The 13,943-nt window shown below is 44.2% G+C and overlaps 1 protein-coding gene across 1 annotated transcript in view; it reads right to left on the bottom strand.

The window, feature by feature from the left end:
• Nucleotides 1-275: 275 nt before the first annotated feature.
• R3HDML (R3H domain containing like) overlaps nt 276-13,943 on the bottom strand; it is a 23,705-nt gene continuing 10,037 nt past the window's right edge. The window contains exons 3-6 of the mRNA XM_044440319.1: nt 10,251-10,369; nt 8,824-8,956; nt 4,147-4,262; nt 276-408 (exon numbers count right to left, since the gene is read on the bottom strand). Of these exons, the coding sequence (XP_044296254.1) occupies nt 276-408; nt 4,147-4,262; nt 8,824-8,956; nt 10,251-10,369 (501 nt within the window). The remainder of the gene's footprint in view (nt 409-4,146; nt 4,263-8,823; nt 8,957-10,250; nt 10,370-13,943) is intronic.

Raw genomic sequence — 13,943 nt, 5'->3', positions numbered from 1 at the left:
AGGCAACAACATTTCAGAACCTCTTCCCTATACTAAACTGTGAGAAATGCAGGCTGTTGTATATATAGCTGTATGTAGTCACAGAGCAAATGTAGATGAAGCTCTATCAATGAAAGAGGGCAAGAGGAAGTAGTCTAGGCTTTCATGAGCATAAATAATCCATCTATTTTACAATTTGTTGTCCTCAGCATCTCACTTCTGCCCTTTCTGGCTGCAAATCCGACACCCAGATTCTCAAGCTGCTGCAGAGTTTAGTGAGAGCACATGGGCTGCATTCAGAACCAGCTCACTTTATTGGATTTGAGTCCTGAGTAACACATGTTGTTGCTGCAGGTGCCTCCATAGTTTGGTGGGCAGGCTGAGCAGGGCCTCCCCATTTTGTAAGGTGCTTCTCCTATCCAATTTCCCCTGGAAAGAAAAAGAGACAAGGCATAAGTCATGCTTCTTCACTGAATACTCATATGGAAATTTTCATTTATGCAGGGAATAATCCTATGGCCCCTAGACATTGTCTGGGGGTGGCATAGGACTGTTTGGATTCCCTGCTCCCTGGTTGGAGACCATGAAGCTGGTAATTGGAGCTCCAATCAACTCCCTTTTGCAGCTGGTACACAGACAACCAACTGTTCCCCACACTCAGGAATATCATCTTGGAAAGGGGGAAGAAGGGAGCAGGGAAGGGGAGAGGAAAATTGAGAGGCCAGGATATGAGGTATCCTGAAGCCACTCAAGCCTCCGTCCATTTCCCTGTGCTATGCTATAGATGTCTACCTTGTCTTTTAGGGTATTTGCCCTCCAAAGAGACCCTACAAACCAACTGGCAAAACAATATAATGAAATTGCAGCTATTAAAGCAAACAAAAAACAGCATAAGGCTGCAATCCTAGTGCCTCATGGAAGGAGGCCCAGGGGCTGTGTTTGGGAAAAGAGAGAGTTCAGTCCTGAGAGTTCAGGGGGCGATCTGACTTTGGATGCCCCTCCCCTCACTCTTCTGGATTCCTTGGGGTCTCTGATATTGGAGCTAAATGGAGGATTGCTTCATAAGTAACATTTAAAATAGCAATAAATAGAACCATAGTTAAAACAGAGTGCAATAAAATCACCAAAAAGCAGTCTGGAGTAAAAATGTTTTGAGAGCTGCTTTAAAAGCAAGCTAAGAGAAGGCCCTGTTGCTGGCACACACAGCCGAATGGCTCTCACTGATGAAGCACAGAACAGGGCCTCTGATGCCAGTCTTAGGTGTGGAGAGGTGTATGGATGGAGGCAGTCCTTCGGATAGCTTGATTCCAAGCTGTTTTGGCCTTTGTCGGCTAAAGCAAGCACCTTGAATTGTTATCTCTTTAAGAGCAGGTTCACATAGAGCACATCACAGTAATGTGGTCTGGATGTATCTGATGCATGCACCACTAAGGTGAGATCTTTCTTCAATCGATAAGGCCACTGATGGAGAGCAAAATGAACCAGGTTAAAAGCGCTCTTGGCCACTGAGGACACCTAGGCCTTGCCGTCACAGAAAAAACAGTGTCCAGGAACACTCCTAAACTGTACACTTGCCCTTTAAGAGGGATTGTAGTCCCCCCTGTGACCAACCGTGTGCCATCGTTTAGGGTGGCAGAGTGGCAACCAGGCAGAGAAGCAACAGAAAGTTTCCTGTACAGATAAATTATTCTGCTGCATGTCTGCATGAGGAATAATGGGATGCAGACACAGCAAAAATTCACAGCACCCAGGAGAGGTTGATTGGGAGGACACAGAGCAGGAACTGTAAATCACACAGAAATGCAACGGCCAGCACCCTCTTTGGAAAGGTACATTGGCTAGTATTTGTTTTGTTTAGCTCCTGCGGCATACAAATTTGGCGATTAATGCTCTAGGATAAGTTAGGAAACACTGCCTTCTGCTGGATAAACCAGAGGCATAAAGCCATACTACTGATGCCTTCTTACCTTGCAAGAATGTCCCAGTCTTTATCTCTTTATATGAAAAGAGACTGAAGAAAGGATTTTGCAAGAAGTTGTGTGTGTAAGAGGGAGGGAGCGAGGGAGGGAGGGAGCACAAGAGAGTGGTGCTTCCTCGTTTTCCCTCTGCCCATGTCCCCTTCCCAAGTTACACTTCATGTGCTGCTTTCTTTGTACCATTCCTTGAGGAGCCAGATGTAGGACACCAGTTTCTTTTATATGCCTATACGTAATAAAATCTGCATAGTCCAGCATTCTTCACTGCAATGGCCAAGGTCTACTGGTGGCTCCCAGTCACCTCATGTATCTCCCTCTGCTTGTCTTTCTTTTGCTTCTTTCTTGACAGTAGCTGCTCATTTGCAGTAGAAGCTCTCTAAGTTCCTGTTTGCTTGAGTGGTGGGCCAGCTGCTGTCATTTGGGCTACTGGAAGAGGCTTCAGGGCTTATATGCTACAAAGGAGATTGCAAGAGCAACCAACTTTTTTCTGGAGTGAAGGAGTCCAAAAAGCACAGAGCAACATGACTGGCTAGCTGCAGTGGCACATTGTTCTGGCAGTGGAGACAGAAGGGAAACCGAAATCATGGGCATGGTGGTGGGGAGAGAGAGCAAGAGAGAGAGAGAGAAACATGGAATTGCACGGGGGATATTACAGCTCTGAGTAACGCACAGCACTCGCTCAATGATGAGAAAAGGACCTGGTCCCATCCAAGGACCAAGTGAACCTGAAGGAATTTGCCTGCCTGGGGGCTGGGAAGGTGAGAGCTCCCACTGTGGTGTATGAATAACCTCTTGAAGGGCTCAGTAATGGTGGCTAGAGCCAAAGGGATTCCTGCCTGCAAAATCACTGGTGCAGTCCAACAATGTTATTTGGTAAATGACGGTGCATACGCAGGGTTGCTTATCATTTAGGATGTAATGAACTTATGTCAAAAACATGGCTGGGCCAAAATGTCTCTCCATTTTTTTCTCCCCATTCACATAGGTCAAAACTCTGTATGTGCATGCTGGGATATTTTGGAAATTTGGGGACAGGATACTAGAGATTGTTGATGGCTGTCTCTTTTCTTTCCCATAAGTCTCCTGGAATGAAACACCAAGTTGACATGTTATTGCCAGGGGAATATGAGAAATAAAACCGGTGGCCACTACCACTACGAGTTCGTACTGCTGCCACTGCTTTGCAACTTAGAGTGGCAAACAAAAGGTAAGCTATGTGGGAGCAGGGGACAGAACCAGCCCAGCATTTGAGGCAAATATTTTGAGTTCAGATTATGAAGAGATTCTGAGTAAGTACTCTTGCTTAAGACCAGAAAAACTGCCTCCTGGATCCTTCTAGTCCATCGGGTTTTTTTGCAAGAATATCTGTAAACAGTAAGTATTAGACAAAAAGTGTTGTCTGTGGAGTACAAACAACACTGCATGGCCTGCTTGCCTTGAAAAAGTCCCAGGTAGCAGAGTGTGAAGAGTCAGGATCCTTCAGCTTGTGAGTCGATTACAGGAGGGAGAAGGACTAGCTGCCAGGATTCCTGGACTGATCAGTGGTTTGGGAACCGAGGTTTCTAGAAGGAGTGCTGGTTTTGTCTGATCAAAGCAGGTACTAAGCCTCCAAAACTATTTTGCCCAAGATAAATAGTTGGTGAAGGGGGAGAGTTGTATGTGAATCTGTAAGAATGTAATGGACCTTGCTCATGGACAGTCACCTGAATGTTGTTCTTAGGGGCTGAAAAGGGTGTGAAGCTCTGTACCAGAGGGTTGAGCAGATATTGGCCAGTAGTTCCCCAGTGGCCAAGTGCATATTTATTTATTCAGAATTTTTTATATGCAGTCCCATCGCATAGCTTCGGGACAGCTTACATAAAATAAATAAACATAATACAAATAGTGCAAATAAAATCCAGATTCAGTGGTTACTAGTTCAATGGCTACTAGTTATTTCCTCCAGTATCAGAAACAACATGTTTCTGTATACCAGTTTCCAGAGAACCTGAAAGGGAGGGTCTGATTGGACTCATGCTCTGCTTCTCAGCTCCCTATGGGCATGTAGATGGCAAGTATAGGAACAGGCCTTTGGTCTGATCCAGCAGGGCTTTCCTCATTCAGCCCGCTCCTGCGCCAGGTTACTCTCCAGCTCCCCTCTGCTCTCGCACTGGCAGCTGCATCCTGATGACACTTCCGAGACGTTACTTACTTGATGGCATAGTTGCACACAAGGTAGACTGCTCGCCGCCATGTGTTGCCCCACACGTTCATGTTGGTGCAGGTGTGGATGGCGCAGCCAATTCTGTTGCTAGAAGCCCACACCATCTATTGGGGATATTAAAACAGCTGTTATAAAGAAAAAAGATGGGCCTAGACCAGAAGACTCATTCTTGATTGGGGTACTCCAATGGGTTTTGTTTTGTAGCTTCTCTTTTAGAAATGAACTTTGATGACGGCCAAGTTAAACATCCAAGATGGGAACCAGCATGCCATTAAATACCAGTTAGTGCAGGGAGAGGGGACAACAGTCAGAGAAGACTCTTGGCCTCATGCCTGTCTCCTGCCTGTCTGGCTGGCCCGGCTGGCCACTGGGAAAAAGAGGGCACAGGACTACACAGACCTTTGTTCTGCTCCAGTGGAGGTCCAATTGTGCCTTTATTATGGCCTCTACTAGAGACCTTTCCAACCTGGGGCCGTCTAGTGCCCTGCCACTCCCAGCATCCTAGTTGCTGTAGCCCAACACATCTGGGCGGCATAGAAATGTAATAATAATAATAATAATAATAATAATAATAATAATAATAATAATAATAATCTGGAAAGACTGCTTCTGCTAGAAGAATTCTGATGGGCCCATTAAGTAAAAGCAACTCTAAAGAGGGCGTTCATGGAGCAGAAAAAAGCAGGAAGGCACAGATGCTTGGCAGCACCTCAGACAAGGTCTCAGGAGTCACCACACTGAGCGACCGGAAGGCACTGGCAAGGGCAAGTGTCCATCAGGATAGAGGCTCCTAGAGGTCCTGAACAGTGCGATCCTATGCACGTCTACTTGGAAGTAAGCCCATTGAATTGATTGGGGCTTACACCCAGGCAAGCACATGGAGGAGTGTAGCCTAAGCCTTTTGAGAAGTCTATAAATGCCCCTAAGTGGCAGAATCATATGGAAGAAGATCTCGCTTTTTATGCCCTGCAGTCAACCTTTTTTCTGCCAAAATGCTATGCAAACCATCCAGACCATCCACAGAGTACTCCACACAGGGTTTAGTAAAAAGCCATTATATAGGGGGGAAATGCAGTTCAGGAATAAGAATGCAAGAAGAGTCCTGCTGGATCAGACCAATGGCATATCTAGTGCAACATTCTAGGTGTCCCAGAGAAGCCCACAAGCAGAGTACACTAGATTTCTTCCACTCATGTTCCCTGGAAAGTGGTGGACAGAAGCCTGCTGCTTCTGCCACTGAAGGTCACATCCAGCCATCATGATTCAGCCATGATGACATTCTCCATGAATTTGTCTAATCCTCTTCCAAAGCCTTCCAAGTGGATGGACATCAGTACATCTTGTGGAAGTGAATTCCAAAATTTAACTATCTGCTGTGTGAAAAAGTACTTTCTTTTATCTGTCCCGAATCTCCCACCAATCAGGTTCATGGGTTCTCACAAGAGAGTAAGAAAAATGTCTCCCTATGCACTTTCTCTACTTCACACATAATTTGGGACATCTCTTACATGTCTCCTCTTACTTGCCTTTAATCTAAGCTACACAGCCCCAGAAGTTGCACTGGGGGAACTGTCCCAGCCCTTTGATCACTTTTGTTGCCCTTTTCTGCCTCCTGGCCCTATTGCTGCAAAGGCTCTTTAGAAATTGACTGAATCGGCTGAGCAGCTAACTGGCATTCTCATATGAAAAGGGATGGTTTTCCTAAAATGTGTTTCCCACTTGTCTCCTGTCTCTTTACCTCCATTTCTGCAGACACAACATTGGAAATGAGACCATTTAGATCTCATACGGCGTCTATAAACAACACAGACACCCATGCAAATATGGGGCTGGGTATTTCCAGAAGCCAGACTGGCAAGGCAGAAACAGCCCCATTCTGGAGCTGTGCAGCACCCTATTCATTATGGGCTGGAAATGCTTTGCCACAGCCCCATGTCAGACAAGGAGGTTTTCCACCTTGGGCTGGCTGCACACCCGGGGCGGAGCAAATGAAGGCCTTGCATTCACTGTGGTGCCAGAGGCTACGGCAAAGGCCTGTCACCACGGAGATGATTCACAAGGAGTGAGGCGGGAAAAGGCTTTAGCGCTTGGCATGTCTGTGTCAGCCTCTTTGTGGGAAGGAACAGGAGATGGAGACAGGCAGGCAAGGAAGACCTCAAAACTTCAGCTCTGACTGTCCCTTCTACCAACGGGACCTCACAACACCAACCACATTATGGGAAGGGTCCTGATGACTTGTGATTTTCTGGTGTTATTTGTAAATTGCCTTGCAAGGATTTATATTCTAAAAGGCAGTATATAAATAACAATAGTAAACAAATAGATGATGAAGAAAAAGGAGGCTGCTATTTATTCTTCTTTTCTTCTTCCTTTATTGTCCAAAACAGGATTCAAGCCAGTTGCCTAAAACCTTCCCATTGTGCTAAAGAAAGTGCAGTGAAATTGCCCTTTAGAACTGAAACTAGGATTGCCAACACTTCCAGTAACTCCTGCTCCTGTGCCTCTAACACCAGCATAATATTGTATTATAACAAATAATATTTTTGCTGTTATAAACAGCTGGATTCTGCAGATAAAACACAAAGGCAAGCCAGGGTGTTTCCCCCCGAACGACTGGCAATCCTAGCTGAAACTCTGCAGATGATCTGTGTGGCAATGCAACTTCAACCCAAAGCTGTGGGTTTACTGGACAGTGGTGGGCATCAGTCCTGTTTGCACAATCGCAGAGGGGGGAATAGGCCACTGTGGCTTATTTTCCCCTTCATGATTATGCCAACCCAGTCATGTCTGTGAAGGTCATGGGATAACAATTAAATCTGGTCCCAGAGTCATAGGTATCCTTGAGGGGAAGCTGTTCATTTGAGTATTATAGTCTGCATTCCTTGACGGCTCATTTTTGTAATTTAAAGCAGGCTGTCTCCCTGCAGTGTCAGTGTGCTTTCTCTTCTGCTCCTGTGACAGCGGGGTAGTGGAAAAAGCAGGCAGTGCTCCCAAGAAGGAGGCTGAGGTCTGTACAGTGGAATTGGTTTGCTTGCAGGAATGTTTGGCTGACAGTGCTGAGTGGCAAATTAAAGGGCCAGTATTGGAGGAAACAATGCTTTTCTTTCTCTATTATGGCTCAGAGGCCTAGAGTATAACTGAAGACCATTTCCTCCTATTAATATTTGCTTTTAAGGCTTCCTTGCTGCTGCATTTCTGCCCCATTCCCCTTGCTGGGTTCTATACAACTTTGAGGTGGCATGGCATGACAAGAGGTGCAAAAAAACTTATTTTCTTGCAAAACAACAAAAAAATATCTAGGTGTGCCCTAGGTAAGACATCCTCTCTTAGATTCAGCTCACAAACCTGCAATATAGGGTGTGATAGCCAGCCTAATTTAGAATGGTTCTCATGGTTACTAAAATAAGGTATGGCCTTCCAAATGCTGTCGAGCTGGAACTCCCATTAGTCCCAGCCAGCCTAGCCAGTGGTGAGGGATGTTGGGAGCTACAGTTCAGCAACATCAGGAGAACAAAAATTTCCCATGCCTGTACAGAAAGAAAGAGAAGGAAAGAAGGAGAGAGGGAGAGGGAGAGGGAGAGGGAGAGAGAAGGCTAGAAAGAAAGAAAGCTTTGAAGCCACATCATTTCCCCCACCCCAACACCAAAAAAAAAAAAAAAATGTTGGAATTCTTGGGGACACAAAAATAGAGAAAGTGCTACCAATCCAGTTCTAGGTATACATAAGCAACTGCACACCAGGCTAGCTAGTGGGTGAGATGGCTATCCATACTTCCATTCTATGATAATTCCAATGGCTTCAATGAAACCTAGATGAGCAACTTGAGGAAGATCTAAATGGTCATGCAAAAGCACATAAAGAAGTACAAAAGCTGCATGTATATAGCCTTACAGAGATTCCACCTGATGATTATCTCCTGTTTACTGAATCCCACACATATTAGACATTTAGGGTGCAATCTTATGTACATTTGGACAGAAAAAGTCCTACAACTCTCAGTATGCAGGCTAGGGAATACTGGGAGTTGTAGGATCCTTTTGGTCTAAATATGGATAGGATTGTACCGTTAAATGTCTAACTTTCTCACAGCTGAAGGCAAAAGATTACAAGCAGAAAGGATAAAAACCTGTACTCTGTTCTTTGAATGAATACATAGAGAAACTTTTGACTGTGTCATTCATTTCAAAAGAGTACGTGCAAGGATTGGATCCTTGCAGCAGCTTCCTATATTGAAAAGAATGTGACAGTCTGTGAAAAGAATGGGAAAAGGGTATGGAAGGGAAGGAGAGAGGGAGGAAAAGAATGAAAGACCTAAAGGAGGGAGGAAAGCTAGATAGACCCTCTTCACATACACACCAACTGCATGGGAGCTGCTCACCCCTGATGTTATCCCCTGAGCCAATGGTATGCATGTGAATAGCACGATCAGGGGAGCAATACCCATCACCTGGATCCTTTCCATCCTGAAGTGGAAGGAAAAATGATGAGAGCAACTTGTCAATGGTAAGCACAAATGCATGGCACTATCATGTGGGGTAGCACTATAAGAAAGCGACTCTCCTGTGGCTGGGTATGAATGTGCAGGGACCCAGAAATGGCTCTGGTACTAAATGCAACATTTAACACTTAACTACAATGCTATAATGCCCAGTCTATGGTTTGTACCTGGGTGTAATGGCTGCAGACAGAACCGCTACATTTGGAAGGGCATCTGGGCTTGCATTCATAGGGATAAGGGAAGGAGTAGTGCTGCTTCTCATAATACCAAGATTTCACAAGGTCCACAGCTGAATGGTACCTACAGAGGGCCACACGCAATGCACAGTTTATTCATTTATCTGCCAAAATTATGTTCCTGGCAAAACAAAGAAGCCTGCCTGACCAAACCCAGAAGCCTAAGGCACGGAGCAGGTAGATGATGGGCTGCTTCCAACCCCCTCCTGTTCCTGCCTCGCTCTGGTTCATGGCAATGCCATGAAGTCATCACAGGAGTGTTCCCCATCCATTGCAAGTGACAACCAATTAAGCAGAGTGGGGGGGGGGGGCTGAATGCACTGATGTGGGAAAATAAGTGGAATGTGACCACACCTTACCAGGGAGACTGCATGCCCGGGTGTCCTGCTTTATAGAGGACAGCCTTTGATTTGAAGGCATCTGACACTGGGCTGACCTGTCCATGTTTGATAAAGAGCCTTCAGAACATTCATAAATGCAAAGGTTTGTTTGTTGCCCTTATACTATAGCTGCAAACTTGAGCTGTACGCCGATAGTATACAATTGCATGCAGATCACTTTCAAGTAAGTGTGGATATGGAGGCAGAAAATATGCACAGAACTGCATTACAAGACTTCCCATATGCTTATTAAGTAAATTGAACAATCTTACTTTTTTCAATCTATCACTCCATCCATCATTTTAATTTGTAGAATCTACATGTTATTCCTCTAAAGGAAATAATATATTTTTATTTGTATTTCTGAATTTCCAAGTGATACTATTTATTGTTTACTATTTCTCTCTTTTACATTATCATCATTAAAAATAATGGGAAATTTAAATAAGGAAACACTAATTTTTTTCTGGAAAAGAAAATAGTGTGCAATTGTCAGCTATAATATAGATTGTTTACTACCAATATTATTGGGAATGAGTAGCTAATGCAAGAGTCTTCTGTTTTTATCTGTTTTTGTCTGCCTATCTATTAATACAGAGACAACAATTATTTGACTGGAGCCATAAAGAAATCAACATACTTGCATGAGTCAGCCATTATAATATCTCTTTTTGAAAAGTAGGATTTTGTTTTAAGCTATTTTACATTTTATTTTAGCACAGAGGAAACACAACTCCTTTCATAAAGGGATTTAGCAATTCCACCAGAAAGCAACACAAAGTACTAACATACTTAAAAGTAGTTCAGTTAACGGCCCTGCTTTATTTACATTTATTTAAAGTGATATAAAGCTGCATGGAATTAACTCTTTTAATCTGAAATTTGTTTCTAATGAAGCAGTGCCTCTGAAATTTTGCAAGAAGGCTGCCTTCATCTGATACATCATTCTCAGTTCACTGATGGAGGACTCCTGCTTACCTGCCAGACTGAATGGCAAGGTTTTGACCAAGGAATTTCATCAGTTGCGGAGGTCCATGTCCCCACATACACTGTTTTGCCCATGCTTCTGCCGATCTGGCTAATCTCTCATCCCACACCTGGTACAGTGAAAAACAAGAACACATTGATGCAACAAACAACAGATTATGGGCTCAAGATAAAACTGAACAATCCTTCCCCTCATCCTTCATGCCAACCTGATATGACACTGGGCAAAAGAAATTTTGGAAAGGTAATTATCAGAACTTGGTGGATATAGTTAGGGAACCTTTCTTCTGTCGCAGGCTGTATCCTGTGAGGTGCAATTTGTCAGGGGCTGCTGTGGGCAGGGTTAGAGCCAAAAGTAAGTGGACCTTCCCCTTGCTTTGCTCTTTCTGAAGTGCCCTTCTTTCTCTCATCCTTTCTCCCTTTCTTCTTCCACCCAGGAGAGGGACAGGTTGCTCTCGCCAGAAGTGTAAACTGCTTGCTTGCAGAGAGTTCTCAAAATTAGGCTGGGGGCAAGCGGGCCTTCACGGGCCTTAGGTTGCCTCCCACTGAGCTGGAGCTTTGGAAAGACTAAGTGTTACAGCCTTATATGAACTGTACCATTTCAGGTAGTGGTAGGAAAACACATGTCTGATGGCTCTCTCGTCTGAAAATCTTGCCGGGCACAGAAATCTTGCATGTAAGAGAGAAGCGTAAATGCCTCATTTGTGGATGTCACGCTAGCTTTCCGAGTACAGGCCATCTTTTCACATGGAAGACCACCGAATTGTATTCACTCCTACATCCAATCATAAATGGAACCATGTTCTTTGGGCACATTTCAGCCAGTTCTTCAGTGTTGCTTTGGTTGCTAAATGGCTCATTTAAATCAGTCTGTTGAGGAAATTAGGAGGTTATACTGACAAAGCCCCTCTAAGCTACTCCCTCAGCGATGCATCCATGAGCTGCGTGTGGAAGAAGGTCTATGCACAGAGACACCCTGGCCAATCTCAATTCACATTTGTATAGTCCAAATGCACCTATGTATACATGCACAGGTTCTCATTCACATTGCTGCCACATGTGCAGGTGCTGGAGTGCATATGACCAGAAGATGAGCTGATGGGGTGGGGACTGTAGGGATGACCTGGCTATCCCCACTGCATTCACTGAATACCTCTCACGAGTGAGATTATCATTTGATTATATTCATAACTATTGGCCCTGCATAAGCATGTGAGAACTGAATTAGCTGGAAAGCATTCCAGTGGAGAAGATGAGTATTGACAGAAAATAACTACCCTTGGCATTTACATGTTAGTGCCATTTTCTCCCTTCTAATTATTGCACCGGCATCTTCCTGGAACTCAAGAAATTCCAAATGGAATTCATGCAGTAAACAGGATGGCATTACTATGCTAGAGTCAAGCAGCTTTGGCTAAGCAATGCCTTTCCTAAAGACAAATGACTCCAATTGAGAGTGAGGGCAATGCTTCCTTGATTATTAGCAGAGGTGACCCCAGTCAGTGGAAGGCCACAGAACAAGCAGCACAAAGTCACAGTGGTAGTTAGCCAGCTGGATGCAGCTAAGTGGTTAAGTGATGACATCACTGCAGGCAAACAGTGTCCATTCAGAGTGAGGGCAACACTTTCTGGGCAAGAAACATAGAATAGCAGAGTTGGAAGTGGCCATGAAGGCCATCGGATCCAACCCTTTGCTGTTGCAGGACAGCAATTTACACCATCCCACTCAGATGACTATCCCGTTTCTTTTTTAACGTCTCCAGATGGGAGAGCCCACAACCTCTCTAGGCAACTGGTCCACTGCCATACTGCTCTGACAGTGAGGAAACATTTCCTGATATCTAGCTTGTACCTGGGTTGTCGCAACTTGACTTGATTATTCCAAGTCCTATGCTCTGGCATCAAACCCTTTCAAACACTTGAGAAGCATTCTCTCCAGAATTGCCAAAAATGTGCATGTGGATGTGTGTGAATACTTTCTGAACTTTCTATGAAAGTTACTATGGATCAACCTTCAATAAGATTCCAGTTTTGAATGAAGGTGATTGTGACCTTAAAGAAAGCAGATAAAACTGACTGTCACTTGCAGGTAGTAACTTGTGGTCAGGTGAAGCTATTTCAAAGATTATATGAACTGCTATAGTGCTTGCTAAGTATTCATGCAGTTCCCTTGAGCTGTTGTTGCAAGCTATTTGAGCAATCATGAGTGATAATCAACACAATCTTTCTCCCTGGACCATATGATCATGCTGTGCACAGCAGATGGTTTCCTCAGCACAGCTCGGCAAGGCTATCCCTCACCATTGGAGGTGGCTCCCATATGTTACTATCATCACCATCATTTTTTGAGTACAATTTGATTCATGATAAACTCAAACCATCAGAAACCAGTAGGGATCTTGTGAGGAACTTCTGGAATAGCTGAATGGAATTTATATATGCTCCATGGCTCTTCTTGCTCCACTAACCATATAAACATAGAGATCCCTTGTCAGTGCATCAGCTCCAGCGCCAGCATGACTTCATGCTTGCACAAAAGTGGAAGAGAAAATTCATATTTGATCTGATTGTTTCTTTGTTAATGCATCTTTATTTAATACATAGAACCAATAATCTAGCATACTAACAAAAGCTGACAAATCCCCACAGTGGAAAGTGAGCAAAGTTCGTCTCAAATGCACTGTTACTGCTGCAGAGTGAAAAAGCAAAGAAGAAAAGTTCAAGGTTCCTGCACTTTCCACAGCTGTGTGAAAGTGTGTACTGGCCTGTAATGGGAAGGATCCAACAGTAAAGTGCTGCTAGCAGAGATGCATTTCACTGGTGCAAATCAACAGTACTCCTTAGTATGACAACTTCCTGGGAAATTCCTTCTACTAGCAACACTACTGACATTGCAGGAGACTAGGTGTCAAAGAACTGTAAGGGACCATTCAAGCCATTGAGTCCAAATCACTGCACGGTGGAGGAATCGAGTTTAAAGCACCCCGAACCAAGCTAAAAGCACCCTAACCAATGGCTGTCTGGTCTTTACTTGAATACCTCTAATGATGGAGAAGTTACCATCTCACTGGGCAGTTGGTTCTCCAACCAACTGTGGATCCACCTAGTAGTAATGCCATCCAGCCCATATGAAACCAGTTTGTTAGTCAGGATATCATGGGGCACTTTGTCAAATGCCTTGCTGAAGTCAAGATATACTATGCGCATAGCATTACCACAATCTACTACAGCAGGTACCTGTTTAAAATATGAATTACTGTCAGAACTTTTTTTTTGACAAATCCAAGTTGCCTTCCACTGATTACTGTATTAGTGTCAAGGTACCTAAAAACTGCAATAATCTTCCTGGGAATTGATGGCAGACTCGTCTATAATTCCCCAGACTTTCCTTTTAGCCCTTTTGAAAGATAGGGATTGTGGCCTCCTCCAGTCCTCTGTTATTTATTTATTTATTTATTTATTTTCCGATTTATATCCTGCCTTTTTCCTACAAAGGGCTCAAGGCAGCTTATATCTCCTCCTCCATCTTATCCCCACAACAACAACCCTGTGAGGTAGGTTGGGCTGAGAGTCTGTGACTGGCCCAAAGTCACCCAGTTGGCTCCATGGCTGAGCGGGGACTAGAACCCAAATCGCCTGAGTCCCAGTCCCATGCTCTTAACCACTACACCACACTGGCTCTCC

This window comes from Varanus komodoensis, unplaced genomic scaffold (assembly GCF_004798865.1).
Source record: "Varanus komodoensis strain SLA01 unplaced genomic scaffold, ASM479886v1 scaffold37, whole genome shotgun sequence".
In the NCBI taxonomy this organism is placed as follows: domain Eukaryota; kingdom Metazoa; phylum Chordata; class Lepidosauria; order Squamata; family Varanidae; genus Varanus; species Varanus komodoensis.
Note: the sequence above shows the minus strand (reverse complement) of the source record. Positions and strands in the feature narration are given on the sequence as shown.